The sequence below is a fragment of the Bubalus bubalis genome, chromosome 21 (assembly GCF_019923935.1).
Source record: "Bubalus bubalis isolate 160015118507 breed Murrah chromosome 21, NDDB_SH_1, whole genome shotgun sequence".
Classification (NCBI taxonomy): Eukaryota; Metazoa; Chordata; class Mammalia; order Artiodactyla; family Bovidae; genus Bubalus; species Bubalus bubalis.
In genome coordinates this window covers 25942421-25968239 of record NC_059177.1, presented here as the reverse complement: position 1 = coordinate 25968239, position 25819 = coordinate 25942421, and the positions used below count along the sequence as shown (strand labels likewise).

General features: G+C 40.7%; 1 protein-coding gene across 10 annotated transcripts in view; it reads left to right on the top strand.

The window, feature by feature from the left end:
• The window catches only part of CHL1 (cell adhesion molecule L1 like), a 352993-nt gene that overhangs the window by 298067 nt on the left and 29107 nt on the right, over positions 1 to 25819 (top strand). For all 10 annotated transcript variants that reach the window (XM_044934072.2, XM_006075573.4, XM_044934075.2 and 7 more), the window contains 7 exons: positions 4366 to 4506; positions 5171 to 5282; positions 7074 to 7240; positions 13617 to 13782; positions 20461 to 20585; positions 25016 to 25117; positions 25296 to 25493. In XM_044934072.2, the coding sequence (XP_044790007.2) occupies positions 4366 to 4506; positions 5171 to 5282; positions 7074 to 7240; positions 13617 to 13782; positions 20461 to 20585; positions 25016 to 25117; positions 25296 to 25493 (1011 nt within the window). The remainder of the gene's footprint in view (positions 1 to 4365; positions 4507 to 5170; positions 5283 to 7073; positions 7241 to 13616; positions 13783 to 20460; positions 20586 to 25015; positions 25118 to 25295; positions 25494 to 25819) is intronic.

Genomic DNA, 25819 nt, shown 5'->3' with positions numbered 1-25819 from the left:
TGTTAGGTCCCTACCTTTTCTGTCCTTTATTGTGCCCATCTTTGCATGAAATGTTCCCTTGATCTCTAGTTTTCTTGAAGAGATCTCTAGTCTTTCCCATTCTGTTGTGTTCCTCTATTTCTTTGCATTGATCACTGAGGAAGGCTCTCTTATCTCTTCTTGCTATTCTTTGGAACTCTGCATTCAAATGGGTATATCTTTCCTTTTCTCCTTTGCCTTTAGCTTCACTTCTCTTCTCAGCTATTTATAAGGGCTCCTCAGACAACCATTTTGCCTTTTTGCATTTCTTTTTCTTGGGGATGGTCTTCATCCCTCCCTCCTGTACAATGTCACAAACCTCCATCCATAGTTCACCAGGCACTCTATCTATCAGATCTAGTCCTTTAAATCTATTTCTCATTTCCACTATATAATCATAAGGGATTTGATTTAGGTCATACCTGAATGGTCTAGTGGTTTTCCCTACTTTCTTCAATTTAAGTCTGCATTTGGCAATAAGGAGTTCATGATCTGAGCCACAAGGGGGTAGATGTAAGAGAAGTCCAGAACCTAGAGTTGCTATCAGATTTTAGGATAATACCAATAAGACCCTTATGGTTATTTACTTTTGAGTAGAGATTTGAAAGAGGTGAGTGATGTTGACATGCCAGTACCAGTGAAAGAGCTTCCAGGGTGGAGAAGTCAGTACGTGTAGAGACCCGAGATGTGTTTGGAGTGTTGAGGAAAAGCAGGGACCGCAGTGTAGCTAGGCTGAGTGAGTGAGGAGGCCATGCTGAGAGAGTCTAGTCTGGAGGTGCTGGGGCCATGTTGCATGTAAAGGGGAAGGTCCCAAAGGGACTCGGAATATTATTGTGAATCAGATATGCAGCTCTTGAAGTATTTAGAACAGAATAGTGACAGGCTCTAATTTATTAACAAAGACTTTGTTTGGACTCTGAATGGAGAAGCAGTTGTAGGACTCCAAGTAAGAGCTGCCTTGAAGATACTGGGCCCTTGGGCTAGGTTGGTGGTAGTAACGGTTAGGTTATGGATTTATATCCACAGTTCGGCTAACAGGTTTGTTGGTGGATGACTGCATGATCACTGAAAATAAACTAACACGAGAGAGCATGGCTGAGAAAGGGCAGAGCTGGAACCAAAGCTTCAACCTCATCCTTGGAGCCCATGCTCCATGTTCCTTACACAGCTTTCCTTGTTCCCCTGCCAACTGGTCATTACCATTTTTAACTGGGATGCCTGATGACTGTGGGATTACTGAAGGGTTTGGAATCTCTGTAAGCATCTATTTTTAGCAATTCCTTATCCTTTATATGTAATGTTTTTAAATCAAATCAAAATGATTACTATTATTGATTGCAAGCCTAACCTTCTTCAAATGCTTTGCATCCAATATTTCTGGGCCTTAAAGAGACAGATTTTTAAATATTATTCTCCAGTTTGTAAATATGTCAAATGAGGCCCAGAGAGATTGCATTACATACTTGAAGACACACCCCAAGTGAATTTAGAGCCATAAATGGAACTGAAATGAAAAAGTCCAGAGCTGAAGCTTCTCCCCCTATATGGCATTTTTGCCCTTTGAACTGATCAAAGACAACCTGAGTCAGGAAGAGTGGTTTTTATTTGATAAATAACTTGAGTTTTTAGAATTCTGGGAGCTCCCGGTAGCCTGTTTGCCACAAGTACTCCACAGTTTCCATACCTATCCCAGAAGGCAGCTTTGAGCAGAGTTTGTCACTCAAACATGAGGCCAGAGTTTCATTCTTCTTTTTGTAGTGCAGTGTAGACTCAGAATTTACCATGGGGCAGATAGTATAAGGAGAACTGAACAGGCTGAAGTTTTTAAAACTTGATGTACAGTGTGAGGCTGCAGAATGAGATCAGAGACTTGATTCTGTGTAGCCTTGAAAACTTAGAAGCGCTGCTCATCCTGATGATTCTTGAAAGATACACTGTCCTACAGGACTCGATCAAATTTCTATTGTTGCTATAACAAATGACCACAATTTTAGTAGCTTAAAACAGTATACATTTTTAAAAGTTTTATTTATTTTAATTGGAGGATAATTTACAATGTTGAGATGGCCTCCGCCATCCAGCAACATGAGTTGGCCACAGGCATATATGTGTCCCCTCCCTCCGGAACCCTTCTTCCACCTCCCTCCCCACCCTTCCTCCAGGTTGTCACAGAGCACTGGATTTGGGTTCCCCGTGTCATACATCAAACAGCAGTAGACATTTATTACTTCACAATCCTGTTGGAAGCCCAATGCAAGTCTCCCTCGGCTAAAACCAAGGTGTGTTCGGTGCTGTGGTTCTTTCTGTGGGCAAGGGGAAACTCTTTTCTTGACTTTTCCAGCTCCTACGTGGTACCCACTTTCCTTCAGTCACAGCTGCCTTCCTCCAAACTTCTAATCAGCAATGCTACATCTCTCCGATCATTTTTTCATAATCACTTCTCCCTTTGATTGGTCACAGCTGGGAAAGGTTCTCTGATTATAAAGAGCCATGTCATTCCATTGGGCCACCTTGGAGAATCCAGGATAACTATCCAATCTCAAGTGCTTGACCTTAGGCACATGTGCAAAGTTCCTTTTGCCACAAAAAGGAAACTGTTCACAAGTTGTAGAGATGAGTCTATGGCCATCTTTCAGGGGCTCAGTATTCTGCCTACCCCAGGGACCTTCCAGGGATAAAATGCCATACAACAAAACTGTTTTTCAGTCTTCCCCAAAAATGTTCACTGACTGTATCCTCCACTATGGCTACTTTTCAGGCACCAGGGACATAGTGATTGAAACTCTAGGGCACACAAGATCTTGCTCCCACAGAGCTCCCAGTCAAGTGTAAAAATATATTCCTTTCTCACTTACAAAGGGACAAATGATGCCTAAGAAAAAGCTTCTATTTTATTATTCAGTGTTTTCTATAACCCCATACTTAGTATAGTGAGACTATTTTCTATAATGGAGACACCATGAGAAAAGAAAAAAAGTACTGGAATATAACTGCTTGACAATGCTGGGTTGATTGCTGTACAATGAAGGGAGTCAGCCATATGCATACATATATCTCATCCTTCTTGGACCTCTCCCACCTGTCTCACCCCTCTAGGTCATCATAGAGCACTGAGCTGAGCTTCCTCTGCTTTATGGCAGCTTCCCGCTAGCTATCTATTTTACACATGGTAGTGTATATATATCAGTCCCAATCTACCAGTCTGGCCCACCCTTCTCATCCCTCCCCGTGTCCACATGTATTACTTCTCTATAGCTACATCTGTATTCCCATATGGAAATAAGTTCATCTGTACCATTTTTCTAGATTCCACATATATGCATTAGTATATGGTACTAGCTTTAAAAATTAATTAGATATATTACTAACTTTGTAATGTCATTTAAATGAAAAATTTTACCGTATGTACTCCTTTTTTTTTTTTTTTTCGTATGTACTCCTTATTCAACATTCCTAGCTAATATATTTTTTTTCTTCCCATTGCTTCTGTCAAGTGTCCGAGCAAGACATGTGATTTGGCACATGGCCAGTTGTTGTGGTATGTTCTGAAATACAGTCCCCCTGGCCTGCTCAGCAGCCATGTTGGTGCTGATCTAGCAGGTTCTGAGCAGAGTTAATGAGATAGCACATGCGGCGTATCCAGCAGAGTTCCTTGGCCCTTAATTAAAGTAGCATAAATGTTAGATTTTCTCATTTCCAAAAGATATTTCCAGAATTATACTTGGATCACCAATGGGATAGGGATTTATTGCCAAGAAAGGAGAAAAAAGCTGGCCTGTGCTCTCAAGAAGAATTTAGTCTTTTGGGAAAGTGAAATACATGAACTATTTGTCTGAAGTGGTTAAATAGCAAAGGAAGGCAATTGAAACCAATGATGTAGATCGGGAAATTGCAGAAGGGCAGGAAAGCGAAACAAAGGAACAACATGCAAAGGGGGAAAACAGCAGCCAATATTGGTGGATTGGGGGATCCCGCTGTGTTGATCATCTGGTTATGCTGGGCAGTAGCTGGACCTCAATTTATAAGAGTAAGTGAGATTCAGTTCCCAGTGGGATTTCAGTGCTAAATAGAAAATCTGGAATCTTGTAGGTATGGAGAGACTTTGGGCTAGAGAGCAACAGGTATGTTGGCCATAAATACTCATTTGGAGAAAGACTGAAACTGCAGAAGGGCTTGAAAGAAAACTCCATGGTTCATGTCAAGAAATTCTAAAGAATTGGCTTTGATGAACTATTCACCCTAAATTGGTCTTAAAATATAAATACTGTATGACACGTTTAATGAACGGCATATAAATATTTCAGGTTCTACTTTTTATCAAGCTGACATTTTTTTCATCTCTTGTAGGAAATCCATATTCTGGTGATGTCATCTCTCCCGGGGAAATCAGTTTTACCAACGTACAACCAAATCACACCGCTGTGTACCAGTGTGAAGCTTCAAATGTCCATGGCACTATCCTTGCCAATGCCAACATCGATGTTGTAGGTAAGCATGCGTGCTCAGTCACTTGAGTCATGTCCTACTCTTTGCGACCCTATGGACTGTAGGGAAGCATACACGGGAGCTAGCTATCTGTCTGCTCTTATCTTCAGGAAAAGGTTCAAGGTCATACTCACAAGTCGACTGAATTCTCAGCGCATGGAAACATGGTGGAGGGAGTTCCCTGATGGTCCAGTGTTGGGACTCAGGACCTTCACTGCCATGACCCCCAGTTCAATTCTTAGTCACGGAACCAAGATCCTACAAACCATGCAGCATAGCCAAAAAAAAAAAAAAAAAAAAATGCGGGGGGTGGAGGGGATCAAAGTACCTTTTGCCTTACATTTGAGTATTAGATCCCATACCAAACTTCCAGAAAGGTACTGCATTGGGATACTTCCTAATTCAGGAATGTATGCTGTGATTGGAGAAGGAAATGGCAACCCACTCCAGTATTCTTGCCTGGAAAATCCCACAGACAGAGGAGCCCGGGCCTGATGGGCTACAATCCATGGGGTGGCAAAGAATCAGACACAATAGTGACTAAACAACAATGCTGTGCTACTCGGCTGTTTTCCATTTTTATTAATATGACTAGGATAGTGAAAAAAATTAACTTTCTTGTATTATTTCTTACACAAAAGTTTAAAATTGTATTATTTTCACATAGATGTTCGTCCATTGATACAAACGGCAGATGAAGAAAATTATGCTACAGTGGTTGGATACAGTGCTTTCTTACATTGTGAGTTCTTTGCTTCACCCGAGGCAATAGTGTCCTGGTAAGCTGTTACACAGTTTTCTTAAGAGAACATCAGTTATAAATTTCCATGTTCCTCCATCCACCGTTTGACAGGCTGCACTGTGTCAGTGTTATTACATGTAGCAAGTGCCTCTGAGAAATAAAGTAGCAAATCTACTTTCCTACCTCTCCTGGAACTATTGACTAGATCTGGATTCTCCCACATGGGGGAATATGGAGAGCCGTTTTTGCTTACAAAGGAAAGCAAAGCACTGAAGCAATGATGAAGACAATTTTACAAGTAGATTTAGGTTTTCATTATGAGTGCATCTAAGTCATGCATTGTTGTTTTGGTTTGGATATTATCTACATTATTATTAAGCCTGCATTTCATTACAAATGCCTGTGTTTAAAACATTTTCAACGTGTATTTTGAATTTTAGTTTCAGTTTATAGGTTGGGATAGTAACTCCAGACACATCGTTGTGTTGATCTACCACATTTGCTCCTTCTCTAGGAAAGCTTGCTTAAATGGATCTTAAATAATTTCCCCCAGTGCTCTGCGGGGCTGAGATTAGAGTGAGGTGAGCAGGGCAATATCCTACAATTTATAGGACCAGATTCTGTCTTTATTTAAAAGGTAGCTATTTTGTTCATCGTGGATTATTTTTTTGCGTTGTTTTTGATTTGTGCAAATATCTCATTAAAATATTATGTAACTTGGGAATTCCCTGGTTGTCCAGTGATTTTTCCAAAGACAGGGAATCCCTGTCCCAGGACGGGGTGCAGATTTGATCCGTGGTTGGGGAAACAAAATGCCACATGCCCTGCAGCCAAAAAACCACAATATTAAACAGAAGCGATATTGTAACAAATTCAATTAAGACTTTAGAAATGGTCCACATCAAAAACAAAAGGAAAAATACTTTGAAAAAAGTATTTATCTGGATTACTGAGATTTGGGGTGGGGGTGGGGGCAACCCTTAAATTTTGTCTCTTAAGCAAGTGCCTCCCTTGCCTTACCCTAGTCCAACCCTCTAACATCTCGTCTGAGTAGCAGCCAGAATTTGTCCTTCGGCTGTTTTCTCTCCAGCAGCCTCTTATTGTGAAATGTAGAAGGTGAATCAAGTTGTGGCAGAAAAAAGCTTGGAAAATGGATGAATGTTGGAGAAAATGACTTTGGGTTGATAAGGGTAAATGTAATCCATGTCCACAGGACAGGGATGTCTTCCTGGCCTATAATATTTCTGAATGACCAATGTTCCCTCTGGACAGCCGGAGGTTCAGAAGGTTCATTATCTCTTTCAATTACTAGCTTTCCCATTTAGTACCCTGCAGCAATGATTAACTAAAGAGTTCACCATCAATAAGGCAGAAACAATTTATTAAACTCTGAGGACAGATGCAAAGTGGTACTGAGAGCTATTATAAATACATCAGAGGCACAGAGCTCAGACTCAAATTTCCTCCAGTTACAGTCTATTCGGGCAGGTAAGATATACACTTATCACCTATTACCAAAAAAAAAAAAAAAAAGATTGTAAGGACTTCCCTGGTGGTCCAGTGGTTGAGATCTGTGCTCCCAATGCAGGGGCCCCAGGTTCAATGCCTGGTCAGGGAACTAGATCCCACGTGCCACAACTGAGACCCAGCAACCCAGTATAACCAAATACATAATATTTTAAAGAATTGTTAAGTATAATGGAAAATTCTGTAAGGTTTGCTAAGTTTGTGAAGAAGGGATAAGATTGAATGACACCAGTGGCCAGTTTGAAAAAAAAGATACAATTCAATCATAGCCCGAATTAATTCATGCTTTCTATGTCCATAGGCAGAAAGTGGAAGAAGCAAAACCTCTCGACGGCAGAAGGTATCATGTCCATGAGAATGGCACATTACAGATCACTGAGACCACAGAAGAAGATGCTGGTTCCTACTCTTGTTGGGTAGAAAATGCTAAAGGAAAAACAGCAGTCACAGCCAATCTGGATATCAGAAGTAATTTTATTTTGATTTTACTTTGCATAAACTGTCACACGGCTTCAGTTTTCCATTTTCCCTAGATCAGATTTCATCTAAAAGACCATCACAAGAATTAGAGGCTATGTCAGTGATGTGTCCATAGCTTTATACAATTATAAGAGAGAGCTAGGTGTTCTTGGTGATGGATGACCAGCAACACTTTAAAATCCACTATTTTGGTATATTTCTGTAACTGTTTTTTTTCAATAACCAACTCAATGAAATGTCATCAGTATTCAACTCTTAGAACTAAAAATTTCACAAATAAATTCATAAGGGATCTGTTTTGTAAAGACTAGGGCATGACAGGAGAAGGCAATGGCACCCCACTCTAGTACTCTTGCCTGGAAAATCCCATGGACAGGGGAGCCTGGTAGGCTGTGGTCCATGGGGTCGCTGAGAGTTGGACATGACTGAGCGACTTCACTTTCACTTTTCACTTTCATGCATTGGAGAAGGAAATGGCAACCCACTCCAGTGTTCCTGCCTGGAGAATCCCAGGGACGGGGGAGCCTGGTGGGCTGCCATCTATGGGGTCGCACAGAGTCGGACACGACTGAAGCGACTTAGCAGCAGCAGCAGGGCATGACAGAATGGCAAAGGTTTTCATCCTGGTTTTAAATCATAAACAGCTTTGTGTTTTTTCTCTTGTCCAAGCAGCCTATTTTATTTCTAAGTGCTCACAAAAGTATGTGCCAAAATATATCAGTGTCCCAAAGAGGAGCATCTCTGCACCTAGACTCAGGCTAATTGGAACCCAGACCCACAGGCATCATCAATATTTTGATTTTAAAATTGCTCAGAGAACCCTTTCCTGGAAAACAGGAGAACAGTGGCTCAATGGTAAAGAATCTGCTGCCAGTGGAGGAGATACAGGAGACGTGGGTTTGATCCCTGAGTTGGGAAGATCCCCTGGAGGTGGAAATGGCAAACCACTACAGTATTCTTGGCTGGAGAATTCCATGGACAGAGGAACCTGGCAGGCTACAATCCATGGGGTCACGAAGAGTCAGACACGACTGAGCTCGCACATACGTGTGTGTAGTAAATGTAGGGAGGGCTTGTGTTTCTTGTGGCAGCTCACTGTCATGACCAGCTACCAACTCTACTTAGGTGACAGGGTGCAATTCGTGTAATCACCTGTGTTAAGTGTTACCTTAGCATTTTTCTCTCTCTCTCACACACACACTCCTTTCCTTTTCTTATTCTGTCTTTGCTTCTTTGCTGTCTTATATTTTCTTACCTTTTCATTTTGTATTTTGTTTTCTATTTATTATAGCCAATTAACAAACAATGTTGTTATAATTTAAGATGAATAGTGGAGGGAGTAAGCCATACATATACATGTATCCATTCTCCTCCAAATTCCCTCCCATCTAGACTGCCATATAACACTAAGCAGAGTTCCCTGTGCTATACAGTCGGTCCTTGTTGATTACCCGTTTTAAATATAGCAGTGTGTACATGTCCACCCCAAATTCTATAACTATGCCCCCATCCTTCCCGCTGGCAGCCATAGACTCATTCTCTAAGTCTGTGAATCTGTTTCTGTTTTGTAAGTTCCTTTGTGTCATTTGTTTTTACACGATACTTCTCCTTCTCTGTCTGAGTGGTTTCACTTAGTATGACACTCTCGGTCCATCCGTATCTTATATTCTTTTATTCTTTCCTTGTATTTTTTTTTCTGTACCCAAAATTACCCAATCTGCCAACCCCATGGACTATATTTTTAAGGAACATTAATATTCTGTGATGTCAACTTACATTGGGTGTCTCTCTGCATTTTCAAATGATACATGTAATTTTTAAAATACTCTGGTAATGTCAATGAAGATGATTCTTTTTTTTTAGATATTTTTTTAAAATTTTATTTTATTTTTAAACTTTACATAATTGTATTAGTTTTTTTTAATTTTATTTTATTTTTAAACTTTACATAATTGTATTAGTTTTGCCAAATATCAAAATGAATCCGCCACAGGTATACATGTGTGCCCCACCCTGAACCCTCCTCCCTCCTCCCTCCCCATACCATCCCTCTGGGTCGTCCCAGTGCATCAGCCCCAAGCATCCAGTATCGTGCATCAAACCTGGACTGGCAACTCGTTTCATACATGATATTTTACATGTTTCAATGCCATTCTCCCAAATCTTCCCACCCTCTCCCTCTCCCACAGAGTCCATAAGACTGTTCTATACATCAGTGTCTCTTTTGCTGTCTCGTACACAGGGTTATTGTTACCATCTTTCTAAATTCCATATATGTGCATTAGTATACTGTATCGGTGTTTTTCTTTCTGGCTTACTTCACTCTGTATAATAGGCTCCAGTTTCATCCACCTCATTAGAACTGATTCAAATGTATTCTTTTTAATACTCCATTGTGTATATGTACCATAGCTTTCTTATCCATTCATCTGCTGATGGACATCTAGGTTGCTTCCATGTCCTGGCTATTATAAACAGTGCTGCGATGAACATTGGGGTACACGTGTCTCTTTCCCTTCTGGTTTCCTCAGTGTGTATGCCCAGCAGTGGGATTGCTGGATCATAAGGCAGTTCTATTTCCAGTTTTTTAAGGAATCTCCACACTGTTCTCCATAGTGGCTGTACTAGTTTGCATTCCCACCAACAGTGTAAGAGGGTTCCCTTTTCTCCACACCCTCTCCAGCATTTATTACTTGTAGACTTTTGGATCGCAGCCATTCTGACTGGCATGAAATGGTACCTCATAGTGGTTTTGATTTGCATTTCTCTGATAATGAGTGATGTTGAGCATTTTTTCATGTGTTTGTTAGCCATCTGTATGTCTTCTTTGGAGAAATGTCTATTTAGTTCTTTGGCCCATTTTTGGATTGGGTCATTTATTTTTCTGGAGTTGAGCTGTAGGAGTTGCTTGTATATTTTTGAGATTAGTTGTTTGTCAGTTGCTTCATTTGCTATTATTTTCTCCCATTCTGAAGGCTGTCTTTTCACCTTGCTAATAGTTTCCTTTGATGTGCAGAAGCTTTTAAGGTTAATTAGGTCCCATTTGTTTATTTTTGCTTTTATTTCCAATATTCTGGGAGGTGGGTCATAGAGGATCCTGCTGTGATGTATGTCAGAGAGTGTTTTGCCTATGTTCTCCTCTAGGAGTTTTATAGTTTCTGGTCTTACATTTAGACCTTTAATCCATTTTGAGTTTATTTTTGTGTATGGTGTTAGAAAGTGTTCTAGTTTCATTCTTTTACCAGTGGTTGACCAGTTTTCCCAGCACTACTTGTTAAAGAGATTGTCTTTTCTCCATTGTATATTCTTGCCTCCTCTGTCAAAGATAAGGTGTCCATATGTGCGTGGATTTATCTCTGGGCTTTCTATTTTGTTCCATTGATCTATATTTCTGTCTTTGTGCCAGTACCATACTGTCTTGATAACTGTGGCTTTGTAGTAGAGCCTGAAGTCAGGTAGGTTGATTCCTCCAGTTCCATTCTTCTTCCTCAAGATCGCTTTGGCTATTCGAGGTTTTTTGTATTTCCATACAAATTGTGAAATTATTTGTTCTAGCTCTGTGAAGAATACTGTTGGTAGCTTGATAGGGATTGCATTGAATCTATAGATTGCTTTGGGTAGTATACTCATTTTCACTATATTGATTCTTCCAATCCATGAACATGGTATATTTCTCCATCTGTTAGTGTCCTCTTTGATTTCTTTCACCAGTGTTTTATAGTTTTCTATATATAGGTCTTTAGTTTCTTTAGGTAGATATATTCCTAAGTATTTTATTCTTTCCATTGCAATGGTGAATGGAATTGTTTCCTTAATTTCTCTTTCTGTTAACCCTAAAGACTCCACCAGAAAATTACTAGAACTAATCAATGACTATAGTAAAGTTGCAGGATATAAGATGATTCTTTTTATACTTTATTTGTTGTTGTTGTTTAGTCACTAAGTTGTGTCCAATTCTTTTGCAATCCCATGGACTGTAGCCTGCCCGGGTCCTCTGTCCATGGGATTTCCCAAGCAAGGATACAGGAGTGGGTAACCATTTCCTCCTCCAGGAGATCTTCCCAACTGACTGATCAAACCTATATCTCCTGCATTGCAGGCAGATTCTTTACCACTGAACCTGGGGAGCCCTTTATACATTATAAAACCAACATGAATCAAAGTTGAGCAGCTCTGCCAGGTGAAAGGTAATGAGAGTGAAGTCTGGAATCCAAATAAACCTTGACCTCCCTACTGCCCAACACAGTGCTTGGCCCAAAGTGGACCTTGAAACTGCTAGTAGCCAGAGAGAAGGCCAAGTTCATAAACTTTTTATCTGCTCTAACGTCCATTGTATATGTAAGAGGTATATAGGAACCATATCCCTGAGAGTTAAGGGCATATTTTTTTTAACCCAACAACAATTTAAAAGCATCTTCATAAAGTGGGCTTTATCCCAGGGACAGACAATTCTTCAATATAAGCAAGTCAGTCAGTGTAATACACCACATTAAGGGCGTAATTGTTACAAATGAAAAAAGAATGTCAGGAATGGAGTTGATTAAGAGGCTATACAGCAGAGTGATTAAAAGCATGAGGGGTTTTTTTTCTCCTATTCTCAATTCATCCCACCTTCATCTTCTCCCACATAGTCCAAAAGTCTGTTCTTCACATCTTTGTCTCTCTTGATGCCTTGCATATGGGATCATGTTACCATCTTTCTAAATTCCATATATATGTGTTAATATACTGTATTGTTTCTCTTTCTGACTTACTTCACTCTGTATAATAGACTCCAGTTTCATCCACCTCATTATAAGATTGCATTGTGTATATGTATAGCTTCCTTATCCATTCGTCTGCTGATGGACATCTAGGTTGCTTCCATGTCCTAGCTATTGTAAATGGTGCTGCAATGAACATTGGGGTACATGTGTCTCTTTCAATTCTGGTTTCCTTGGTGTGTATGCCCAGCATTGGATTGCTGGGTCATATGTCAGTTCAATTTCCCTTTTTTAAAGGAATCTCCACACTGTTCTCCATAGTGGCTGTACCAGTTTGCATTCCCACCTACAGTGTAAGAGGGTTCCCTTTTCTCCACACCCTCCCCAGCATTTATGGTTTGTAGACTTTTTGATGGTGGCCATCCTGACCAGCATGAGATGATACCTCATTGTGATTTTGAATTGTATTTCTCTAATAATGATTTAATCAGCTTTTTGAGTAACATATATATAGCAAATACTAGGGCATGATAGTGAAATTGGAAGTCAGCTTCTGAGAAGCTTAGCAAGTACCACATTCTGGTAAAATATATCTGTCTTATTATGGTCCTCAGGAGTAAGGATTATATGTTTGAAACAATTATAATAAAACATTTTTCAATATAGCCATGGTACCAATGTTTGAGCTTTATGGTATTGATATTACTAGTTTATTTTCAAAATGTGACTCACTGTAACTCATGCACAAATACGTATTGAGTACCTACTGTATACAGGCTCCCTTCTGGATTCTGTGAACACTTGAATGTAGTAACAAATTAGACACAGCCTCTGCCTTCATGGGGCTTATGTTCACATTCCACACCTTCATGTAATTAGTTCATCTGTGCATAGGCTGCACCATTTAACCTCAGGTTTGAGCTAATAATAAGGATGATAATAGGAAATTATTTGATTTTCTTCTTTTATTTATAGTATTTTTATCACATATCCAGATCACTAGAAGGAGAATTTGTATTATTTTCAACATCTGGATGCATTTGCTTCTTTGCTTTCTTCTTATTCCCTTTGTCTAGGAAGTAGAAAGGGATAGTGCTATTAATTAATACTTCCACCGAGGTGCCCTGGCCAGGATGGAACAAAATTAGTAATAACATGTGATGTTAAGAAATGACAGTGTGATAAACAGTGCTTGAAGGTTTGACAGTAATTGTTGACCATTTTGGTTGATTAAATGACAGGCACTTGACAATAATCCCACCGCTGCCAACTTGTTGATAACTTAAGTGTTCACTGAGAGTTCAGTTGGTAAAGAATCCCCCTGCAATACAGGAGACCCTGGTTCAATTCCTGGGTCAGGAAGATCCCTGGAGAAGGGAGAGGCTACCCACTCCAGTTTTCTTGGGCTTCCCTTGTGGCTCACCTGGTGAAGAATCTGCCTACAATGTGGGAGACCTGGGTTCGATCCCTGGGTTGGGAAGATCCCCTGGAGAAGGGAAAGGCTACCCACTCCAGTATTCTGGCCTGGAGAATTCCATGGACTGTATAGTCCATGGGGTTGCAAAGAGTCAGACATGACTGTGATCGACTTTTACTTTCACTTTGACAATAAAGTAAGCTCTTCTGTACTTCTGACTGGTATCTTTGTTTTATAAAAACAGATGCTACAAGCCTTAGAGTTTCTCCCAAGAATCCTCGGGTCCCCAGATCACATACACTGGAATTACACTGTGAGAGCAACTGTGACTCACATCTGAAATACAGTTTGAAGTTGTCCTGGAGTAAAGATGGAGAAGCCTTTGAGATTAACGGCACCGAGGATGGCAGGTAGGTAAACCATTACCGTATCTCATGATATTGGCTTGGGATTAAACCTTGAGTTTTAAAGAAAATTAGTGGTAAAAGAATTTACACTGCATTGATATAAAAACTGATTATTGCATTTCAGTCTTTAAGGCAGTATTTAAAAGGTCATATAATGTACTTCTTTCACTTTGCCCTCAATCATTGGTCTTTTCATTTTTGCTAGCTGTTTTTCATATAAGAGATTCCCTGGTGGCTCAGACGGTAAAGCATCTGTCTACACTGTGGGAGACCTGGGTTCAATCCCTGGGTCTGGAAGATCTGGAGAGGGAAATGGCAACCCACTCCAGTGTTCTTGCCTGGAAAATCCCATGAATGGAGGAGCCTGGTAGGCTACAGTCCATGGGGTTGCAAGGAGTCGCACATGACTGAGCGACTTCATTTTCATATAATGTGTACCATTCTGTAAGGGCAGGAAACAAGTATTCCTGTTATTTGAGGAATACTTGTACACGGGCTTGGGTGCTCACCAAGCCATGGCCAGACTGGAGGAGTTAGGCCTAAGGGCGCTGCTTCCTGAGCCTTTGATTCTCAGCGGTGTGGTCCTGCAGCTGCAGTTCACATGCTGATACTGCCGCTACCTCCACTGCCCCCTCAGCCCACTGGCGCTCCTGGTGACTCCAACACCGACAGTTCTGACATGTGCCAGAGTCGCTGTCTGCTCACAGGGCTCTGGTAGCTCAGACAGCAAAGAATCTGCCTGCGACGCAGGAGACCTGGGTTCGATCCCTGGGTCAGGAAGATTCCCCTGAGAAGGGACTGGCAACCCACTCCAGTATTCTTGCCTGGAGAATCCCATGGACAGAGGAGTCTGATGGACTGCAATCCATGGGGTCGAAAAGAGTCGGACACAACAGAGTGGCTCACACGGCCCCAGGGGAGGAGCTGGTGTCCTGTCCCTTCTCCCTCCCAGTCTCACAGGAGTCTATCGCATGGGCAGAACCTAAATCATATCTTGAACCCTTCCCATTAGTTAAGTATGGACAAGTACATTTTTGAGCCGTCCACTTTCTTTGTAGAGAATATATACAAATAGAGAAGAGAATATAGACTAATGTATGAATAGATGCTGACTAGTTCTAAACATTATTAAGTACATCAAAGAAAATATTATTTACTGAATACATATGCTGTCTTTTGAAAGCAGAGGATAATTCTCCTTTCTTTTGCATTGTTGCTGAGTTAGGTATTAAACAGTGACCATGTTTGATCCAAGTCTCACCTGCAGGCTTATTTTGTTATCCATCATTCTGAATGTCTAAATCTGAAGATCCTTAGACAGGACTTGCTTTTCTACATGAGGTGGTGGAACTGTCATTATTAAGAGCGTGGGCTCTGGAGCCCAGAGGCCTGGCTTGGAATCCCAGCGTTGTCACTTACTGGGTTTGTGACCTTAGACAAAGTGCCTAACTTTTTCTGTATTTTTAAAATTTTTATTGAAGGAAAATTTCTACAGCGTTATTTTCTGCTATACAGCAAAGCGAATCAGCCATCCAATTACATATATCCCATTTTTATTTTTTATTTCCTTCCCATTAGGTCACCACAGAGCAGTAAGTAGAGTTCCTGGTGCTGCACAGCAGGTTCTCATTAGTTATCTGTTTTACACATAGTACTGTATACACATTGGCCCCAATTCCCCAGTTCATCCCACCACCATGCCACCTTTGTATCCATACATTTGTTCTCTACACCTGTCTCTATTTCTGTTTTGCAAATAGGTTCATCTATACCAAGTTTTTCTATATTCCACATATATGTGTTAGTATTTCTGATTACTTGACTCTGTATGAGAGTCTCTAGGTTCATCCACATCTCTGCAAATAGCACTGTTTCATTCCTATTTATGGCTGAGTTTATTCCACTGTGAATATGTGGCACATTTTCTGCATCCATTCCTCTGTCGGTGAACAGTAAGCTTGCTTCCATGTCCTAGCTGTTGTTAATAGTGCTGCAGTGAACATTGGGGTTCATGGAATATCTTTTGGAATTATGCTTTTCTCTGGGTTGCCTAACTTTTCTGTGCCTTAGTTTTATAATCTATAACATAGTTTAGTTCAAAAAAGTTTTTCAGGGTGAGTTCATCATAGGATTATTGTGCATTAACACCAAGTACTAGACTATACTCACTTCTCAGTCCAATTTAGCTGTGATGATTCATTCTACTCATTTCCCGAGTACTCGTGTCTCCTGTTACCTGGTTGTTCTCTTTTGGTATTTGTGAGTGTGTGTGCCACCTCTCTCTAAAGGTATTGATTGGTCTTAGCCTAGGTACTTAATTTATTCTATTGCAGCTCTTCTGTAAATGTAATGTTTGTGGAAAGACAGCATACATACCGCAACCAGTTGTCAGGGGAATAAAAGGAGAATAGCAATGATACCTTAAAGGCTACACATTGCAGCAGAGATCTTCAGCCTTTGGTTAGGTGTCAGTCGATTCATCAGCTGCTCAGATATCCCCAGATTCCCCCTCTGTTTTCACTACGGTCTAGTTATCTGGGATCCTCCATATAATCTCTGGATTATAGCTGAGAAGGAAATCAGACTCACGGCTTCTTGGTGATGTTACCTGCATATTTAGGCCCTGAATCCAGACATTCGAAACAGCCTCTTTCCGTGACTCAGTTTTACAGCTTCTACAGGATGCTGGCTCTGGCTATCTGGTCACCTAAGTAATGCAGATATTCTAGTTTTATTTAAATATGGGTAGGGGGAAGGACAATAACCTTAACATAGAAGGGATATCTGGGGTGGGAAGGGCTGGGAGTGACTGTTGCTGGCTAGTCTTGACTGGAGCCAGGAGCAGGCGTTAAATTTTAGCAGGAAGTTGAGATCACGGGTGTCCGCTAAATTTCTGTAGAACCATTAGTAGGCTCCTCTGTCTCACCTTCTGCTGGGGTGCCTTTTCGTCACTAGGCTGGAAGCCAGAGCTTTTTACCTAGAAAGTGGTTAAATTTCTGATCCACAGGCGCATAGAGGGGGAAAAAAGAAGTGAAAATACCTGCTTCTCTTCCTTCCTGTCTCCTGTCACCTACAGGGGTGTGCTGAGTGTTGAAAACTGCCACCCTGGGCCTTTATACCTGCCGGATGCCTTATGTTATTTTAGTGCCTCTCATCCTTGCTTTCTGTTGATTATCCTCACAGCAAACCTATTAGGAAGGCTGGAATGATCTCAAGGGATTTTCTGTGGATTTCTATCCTGCAGGAGGCTCTAGACAATACAATGTTGTTAACATCGAAAAATGAAATGGAAAATGACATCAAACCATTTGTAAAATTTCGATTGTGCTTAACAAATGTAATGCGGACTATTATGACAACAGAGTGAAGGACTGTCCTGCAGGGGAGATCACAGTGGGGTTTGGGATGTGTATATATGTCTGTGAACAGGAGGATGAGAGGGAACAGGTGTCAGGAGCACAAGTGGGAAGGCTTTATCTTGGCATCATGGAAGGGGTGCTTTTCCCCCTCAAAAATCACAGCAAATGAATGGGGTAGAACTCAGGGGTGGAAGATACGGATCCAGAGCTATAAGGCATTAAATTAGGCGGCAGTTATAAGGATAGAATGGCCCCTTCCTAAGAAATGAAGAACTAAGGTAGTTTGTTCAAGCAGAAAGGCAGAAGGAATGGGGAGTTGGGGACATTAAGAAATGTGATGAGTTATGAACCAACAATGAATTGAATCAATTTGATTAATATTATTAGTAACACTCTCTGAGCACATACTAAGCCAGGCTCTGTACACCAATCATTTTGTGTGTTTTTCCCTCATTTACTTCTCCTGAAGAGAAAGAAAATATTGTTATGCCCATTTCTTAGATAACATGAATTAGGCTCCAAGCTTTGTTCAGGATTACACAGTCATACTTGGAGCCTCAAACATAGGTCCCCAAAGAGAGAACCATGTTGTCATGTTGTCTGGAGTGAAGTTTGGCTGTTACACAGACAGAATGGAGCAAGAAAACAGTGGAGGTTAACATGGGTTGGGGCCTAGCAAGCTAGATGTTTCAGATGAGGGAGGTGAGACATTGCAGGTGATGGCAGGGTTCTCAAGGAAGATAATTAAACAGGTAAAAACAGGGGGAAAGACTAGGAGGGACAGAAATGAAGATGCAACCAGAGAGCAGGTTCTATAAGTAGAGTAGAATCCATATTTTAAATGTATAATATGCTTAACAAATGTAATGAAAGGACTTCTTCAAGTAGAATACAGTTGACCTCTGATGGAAACATAATATAAGAGAGACCTAAAGGGTTGTGTTCTTATGCACTGAGAAATTGGAGCTATTTCTTATTTCTGCACAGCAGAGTTCATCCTTGCTAACACAAATAGTCAAATATTGATGTGAGCGAGAAGTGCCTAGTTACCTTGTTCAAATGCAGGGGCCCTTGCCCTGTTCCTAGTTCTGATTCAGAACCTGGACTGAGGCCAATGCATGGAATTTTAATAACTTCCCTTGGTACATCATAGCTACCACATTTCAAGAACCAGTGGATCATTCTACCTTGATTAAAAAGAGGCACATTTCTGAGTTCTTAAAACACAGAGCATTACAGAAAAGTTGCCCTTTCTTCCTGGCCTGAAGCAGCCGTGCACCAGGGGATAAATCCTGGCAAGAAGATCATAGGCTATATTTCAGCTTCTCTGGGCCCTCGTGGATGTGCAGGGCTCAAACAGCCCTCCTGAAGAGGTTTTTAAATCATATTTCTTCATCTAAGCAGGTAAACTTTTCAAGGTTGTTCAGTTCAGTCGCTCAGTCGTGTCCGACTCTTCGCGACCCCATGAATCACAGTACACCAGGCCTCCCTGTCCATCACCAACTCCCTGAGTTCACTCAAACTCACATCCATCGAGTCAGTGATGCCATCCAGCCATCTCATCCTCTGTCATCCCCTTCTCCTGCCCCCAATCCCTCCTAGCATCAGAGTCTTTTCCAATGAGTCAATTCTTCGCATGAGGTGGCCAAAGTACTGGAGTTTCAGCTTTAGCATCATTCCCTCCAAAGAAATCCCAGGGCTGATCTCCTTCAGAATGGACTGGTTGGATCTCCTTGCAGTCCAAGGGACTCTCAAGAGTCTTCTCCAACACCACAGTTCAAAAGCATCAATTCTTCGGAGCTCAGCCTTCTTCACAGTCCAACTCTCACATCCATACATGACCACTGGAAAAACCATAGCCTTGACTAGACAGACCTTTGTTGGTAAAGTAATGTCTCTGCTTTTGAATATGCTATCTAGGTTGGTCATAACTTTCCTTCCAAGGAGTAAGCGTCTTTTAATTTCATGGCTGCAGTCACCATCTGCAGTGATTTTGGAGCCCAAAAAAATAAAGTCTGATACTCTCTCCACTGTTTCCTCATCTATTTCCCATGAAGTGATGGGACCGGATGCCATGATCTTTGTTTTCTGAATGTTGAGCTTTAACCAACTTTTTCACTCTCCTCTTTCACTTTCATCAGGAGGCTTTTTAGTTCCTCTTCACTTTCTGCCATAAGGGTGGTGTCATCTGCATATCTGAGGTTATTGATATTTCTCCCGGCAATCTTGATAAGTGTATGTAATATTCTGATATTTGTACCAAATGGACACAGAGCTAACATGAACTGAGAAACTGATTTATGTCAAAGCTTCTTCATTAGAATTATAGTGAGTTTCTTGACTAGCAATAAAAGGTAGTATCAGTTGGCAAATCGTTCAGTTATTGGCATAAAACTAAGGGGCTGACTTTGTCTATCATCAAAGGGAAGAACCGTATTTAACTTTACTACACTTTTTGGTGGCTTCTTTTAACTCAGAATTTTTAACAGTTTATATGTTTTATATTAAAAAAAAATTATGTAAGATTTTTTTCTCCTTCTCCACAAGGAAGACATTGTTTATTTCAATCAAATAACAAACTGCTGTGAACATATCTCAAATTTAATGGAACTTTATTTTTTAAAAATCACTTGAATAATTAGGCTAATAATATATAGGCATAGAATAAAAGATATAATTTATGTAAAAAATCATGTAAACTCAATTAAAAATTGGCAAATAATAAAGCATCAAATAATTTCCAAAAAGAAGTCCTACTCTGCCATCTAGTGTTCAAATGAGTCACAGTTTAATTTGTATCAGATCTTAATGCACATTCTATGTGGGAGGTTGGAAGGATGGAGAAGGTTGTCAAAGACAGATTACCGCACTTCAACTGAGATATCCTGTCTCTGTAGAACTGAGGTGTGATTCAGGAATCCATCTTTGTAAGAAGCACCCTAGTTGATCCTGTGTAGGTGGTTTCCCAAATGTGTATTAAGAATTATTCAAATGTATCCTAATTATTGTACAGTCTTTAGACATACCAGGCAAGACAGTTTCATCACTGACCCATGAATCACAGATGGTTGGATTTCATAAGTTAAAAACAAACAAACCTGATCCCTTTCATGACTTGTGTGTTTTAATGTTTTTGTGCGTTTTAATAATATTTTTTCCTCAGTTTTCAACTATTGAATTCTCCAATAAAATGCATTATGTGACAGGCTAAACAAAGAATTCTTCCTTGAAATATTTTCCTTGGGAATATTTATTTTTGACAGGATTACATTTCTTTTCTATTATTTTCATCCTCATCACAGCCTCACTTTTTTCCTGGTAGGATAATTATTGATGGAGCTAATCTGACAATATCTAATGTCACCATGGAAGATGAAGGTATATACTCATGTTCTGCTCACACCGCTCTGGATAGCATTGCTGATATGACGCAAGTAACTGTCCTTGGTAAGTGCACTAACTAGTAGAGAAATCTTTGTCCTTTTTTTTCCCTCTATTACTGATTAAATTCCACTGTTCTTGGCAATTAAGCCAATGATTATTTAAGCCTGTGCATGTTTGTTAGTTTAAAATTTTCAATTAGTTACCCTACTTTCAAATGGTTTTACCTCTTCTTATTCTAAAGAAGTTAATTAATGCTTAATTTCTTTTTTCTGCTTGGGTAATGTTGCCAGAAGCAGTGGGAGGTAGGTGATGCTATCAGCGGAAAGAAAACTGAAGTACGCTTGAGTTCCCAGGACCCTTGAGCTATACACAGAGAAATGTGGCTGAGGGTAGAGGTGGGCTAGTGTGGAGAGGTGAGGGTGGGGTCCAGTGGTGATTAAACAGTGGTCCTGATCTAATCCAGAGGCCGGACCGAGCTCAATTCCCAGGGCCCCATTTGGAAGGAGAGGGAGGGACTTGAAAGGCTCTTATGCAGAGAAAGGCTTCTGATTTTTTTTTTTTAAATAATAATTCTAATTAGAAAGTAATGTGCATGCCCCTTTGGCATAATCAATGCAATTATGCTTGCAGTCATCCATGTTTACAGCTTGTAGACTGTTGGATAGCTCTCCTAGTTTCCCTTCTGGATTCGGTCTCACCTGCTCTCTGAATCTGGATAACGGTGGGCATCGATAAACCGCTTACCCTAAAGCTTTCGTTTGCTTCGGCCAGTGGCGAGCCATGGCAGGAGAGGCGGTGGGTGGAGGTTGTGTTCTCCGGATGCTGCCTCCCTGCAGGCCGGCTGTGTGCCTCTGCCAGAGTCATCTATGCTCTCAGAGAGGCTTTGTCCACACAGCTCTCCCAGATGGAATTATAGTAACTGCCCGCGCCCCACTCCCCACCCCTCACCCCAGATATTCTGCTCATATCTTTTGAGTCTTTATTACAAACTCATTGAATCACCTTAAGTTGTGTGAACTGTTTACTTTTTGCTGGGAGCCTGACAAAGACATTTTTGGTTTTCTCTTATTACTGTATTTCAGTGGGTAGCCCTTAGTTTTCCTTTAGCTTGCTGACAGTCCTTAAAAGTGGTTTGGAGAGAGAAAGTGTTAATCACTCAGTCATGTCCAACTCTTTGTGACCCCATAGGCTGTAGCCGCCAGGGTCCTCTGTCCACGGGATTCTCCAGGCAAGAATACTGGAGTGGGTTGCCATTCTGTTCTCCAGGGAATCTTCCTGACCCAGGGGTCAAACCCACATCTCCTGCATTGCAGGCAGGTTTTTTAGTGTCTTAAGCCACCAGGGAAGTATCTTAAATGCCTTAACCATGTGTCTAGATAAATCCTTACTATTAACAGGCATTTGTATCCTTAGCACTCTGGTCACTGGACTCACAGGGAGGTTGCCTCCCATGGGTACAGAACGAGAGGAAAGAATTCAGTCCCTCTTGAGGTAGGCTGGTGGAAAATGAGTAAAGAGGCTGGATCTTTACTAGTGAAGCCAATGACCACTGTATTTCAAGTAAGATAAATGACCACCATGTTTCAAGTGAAACGACTTAAAAATACCCCAAAATGTTCGGTTTTTACCGATGATAGGTTTTTATCAGATGATAGGTGGTATGGACTTGGTTCAAAAGAAACCTTTTTAGGAGATGTATTTCAGCTACTTCAGGGAACTAAAGGCAGAAAGGTTCAGTTCTTAGTAATCATTCCAGTAAGTAATTCACCAGATAAAATGGTTAAAATTCAGGTAGACTGGAGTTTGTCCCAGGTATAATTTTAAATGTCAATGTCAGGATCCACGGGCTTTGGCCTCAAGTATTTTGAGCAATGGCAAGGAGACTGCCTTCCCTACCACCTGATACATGCCACGTAAATTTTCTTGTGAAATTTGATATGTCAGTCTTTTAATTAGGCTGCCATCTTCTAGAACTATTAAAAGTTTGATAATTTTAAATAGTGACTATGAGTATATGCGGAGAAGGCAATTGCACCCCATTCCAGTACTCTTGCCTGGAAGATCCCATGGACGGAGGAGCCTGGTAGGCTGCAATCCATGGGGTTGCTAAGAGTCGGACACGACTAAGTGACTTCACTTTCACTTTTCACTTTCATGCATTGGAGAAGGAAATGGCAACCCACTCCAGTGTTCTTGCCTGGAGAATCCCAGGGACGGGGGAGCCTGGTGGGCTGCCGTCTATGGGGTCGCACAGAGTCGGACATGACTGAAGTGACTTAGCATAGCATAGCATGAGTATATGTACTATTTATTGATGAAGCAATTGCCAAATGTTTTTAGAATGAAAATAAAATAATGAATATTTAATGAGATAGGGGGCATCCTCTTACCACTTCTTGGAGTTTATACCCTATTTTTTCAGGTCAGTCTCTAATTTTAAGAAGCATATCCCCAAAACTGAGAGCAACAAATGTCAAATCCATGTATAGTTTCTAAAAGACTCTTTTTCCTGGAAAGTAGTTTTTTTAAAGCATATGGTTGACCCTTTTCAATTAGAAGTTACTTTCAAAAGCCCTGCCAGAAGCATCCTTTAAGAGCAGCATTCTTTTAGGTCTCAATTGCAGTCTATCTATCGTAGTTCCACGTGATTCTCAGAAAGAGCAGATTTTAATGTCAGACAAAACAGGCTGCACTGGTTGTTTCAAGAAATTTGAGAAATAGTAGACTTAGTAAGTGCTGAAGACAAGCTTAAATTCTCTGAGTTCAAATATCCTGAAGCCTGTGGAGGAAATAAATTCTTATGTAGGGCTCCTACAGTAAATTATCATTTAGGATTCTATAGTGTGAACGTAGTCACGGACCACATTTTAAAAATAAACATGCTGTCTCCTGAAGTGAAAACAATGTTTATCAGTATAAATTCCCAACAGGTGTTAAATACAGGGATAGTGGATGTTTTTTCCCACTTGGAGAAGAAAGCTCGCCTAAGAAGGTGTCATTAGATATGACTTTGATTGTCTCCTCTGAAAAAATGTGTCCTTTTACTGTTCCTTTTATATTTAAAGTACCAGAAATTTCCGTGTACTTTAACACACTTAAAATTTGTCATTGCCTACTCAGGTTTCTAATCTCTGTCACAACATTTATCAGCTCAATATCTTCTTCCAATATAAATCCCTTTCCTACTCTTTTTTAGAACTCCAGGTATGATATCAGATCAGATCACATCAGTCGCTCAGTCATGTCCGACTCTTTGCAGCCCCATGAATCGCAGCACGCCAGGCCTCCCTGTCCATCACCAACTCCCGGAGTTCACTCAGACTCACGTCCATCGAGTCAGTGATGCCATCCAGCCATCTCATCCTCTCTCGTCCCCTTCTCCTCCTGCCCCCAATCCCTCCCAGCATCAGAGCCTTTTCCACTGAGTCAACTCTTCGCATGAGGTGGCCAAAGTACTAGAGTTTCAGCTTTAGCATCATTCCTTCCAAAGAAATCCCAGGGCTGATCTCCTTTAGAATGGACTGGTTGGATCTCCTTGCAGTCCAAGGGACTCTCAAGAGTCTTCTCCAACACCACAGTTCAAAAGCATCAATTCTTCGGCGCTCAGCCTTCTTCACAGTCCAACTCTCACATCCATACATGACCACAGGAAAAACCATAGCCTTGACTAGCCGGACCTTTGTTGGCAAAGTAATGTCTCTGCTTTTCAATATGCTATCTAGGTTGGTCATAACTTTCCTTCCAAGGAGTAAGCGTCTTTTAATTTCATGGCTGCAGTCACCATCTGTAGTGATTTTGGAGCCCAGAAAAATAAAGTCTGCCACTGTTTCCACTGTTTCCCCATCTATTTCCCATGAAGTGATGGGACCGGATGCCGTGATCTTCGTTTTCTGAATGTTGAGCTTTAAGCCAACTTTTTCACTCTCCACTTTCATTTCCATCAAGAGGCTTTTGAGTTCCTCTTCCCTTTCTGCCATAAGGATGGTATACTGATAATTAATTGTTATAAATGAAAAATCTAAAGCATGTAGAAAAGAAAGCCTAAATTCATGTTCTTATTTTCCTGTACTTATAGGACCTAAGTTTATGATTCTAATATGATAATTACATGCATGATTTAAGTGATAGTACACTGTTTACTTAGTCACAAAACATTTATGTGCAAGGCACTGGGGATGTAAAGATGAATAATAAAGTATGGTTACTACTCTGGAAGATCTGTTTAGTCCCATACAAGAGATGAACCAAGCATATAAATAAGTGTATGAGCCGTATTAGTCACAGTAAAGGGAGGTAATACTTACAGTTGGGAACAGATGTGGATGAACCTGCATTTGGAATAGAACCAGAAGGTCAGGTGAGATTTGGCAGGTCAGAGTGGAGGCAGGGGCATGGAGGGGAAGCAGGAGATTGCAGGGTGCCTGAGTGAGGAAGTGGGATTGACAAGACAATGATCTGCCATCTCCTTACCTTTATTTTTCATTATTAATCAGACGTTCCAGATCCACCAGAAAACCTTCACTTGTCGGAAAGACAGAACAGAAGTGTTCGACTGACGTGGGAGGCTGGAGAAGACCACAATAGCAATATCAGCGGTAGGGAAGACTTGGGTTAGCTGTGTTCTCCAGAGTTAAAATTAATATTAAAGCCATTGGTGCATGAGTGGATTATCCATAAAACATCCTTTAAAACATTTAATATTATATATAAACCTTAGTATAACTTAAACGTTCTCGGTCTCTTCTAATGTGTTTTTTGTGTTCCCACTGCCAGAGTATATTGTAGAATTTGAAGGAAACAAAGAGGAGCCTGGAAGGTGGGAAGAACTGACTCGAGTCCAAGGAAAGGAAACAACAGTCATGCTGTCTTTGGCTCCGTATGTGAGATACCAGTTCAGGGTCATAGCCATGAATGAAGTCGGGAGAAGCCAGCCTAGCCACCCATCAGGCCATCATGAAACACCCCCAGCAGGTATGGACGCTCACACCTCAAGTTTCGAACAAAATATTTTAGTTTGCCGCATCCTTGAACATCTTTTAAAAAAAAGGATTGATGCCATGGTATAGGATTTTAGATTGCCTCCAGTAGAGAACTAACAACACAGAAAATAGTCAAAGGACATCAGTCTTGTAAGTTATATATAAATGTTTGAGGAACATGAGCAAGCATTATTCTGAGCAATTTCTGATAGCTGAGTATTATGTTAAAATTAGATACCATAAATTAGTTGTAAACTAAAGTTCAATGTATATTAAAGTCCACTTTCTCTTTATTTTTCTCATTTCAACTTTCTGAAG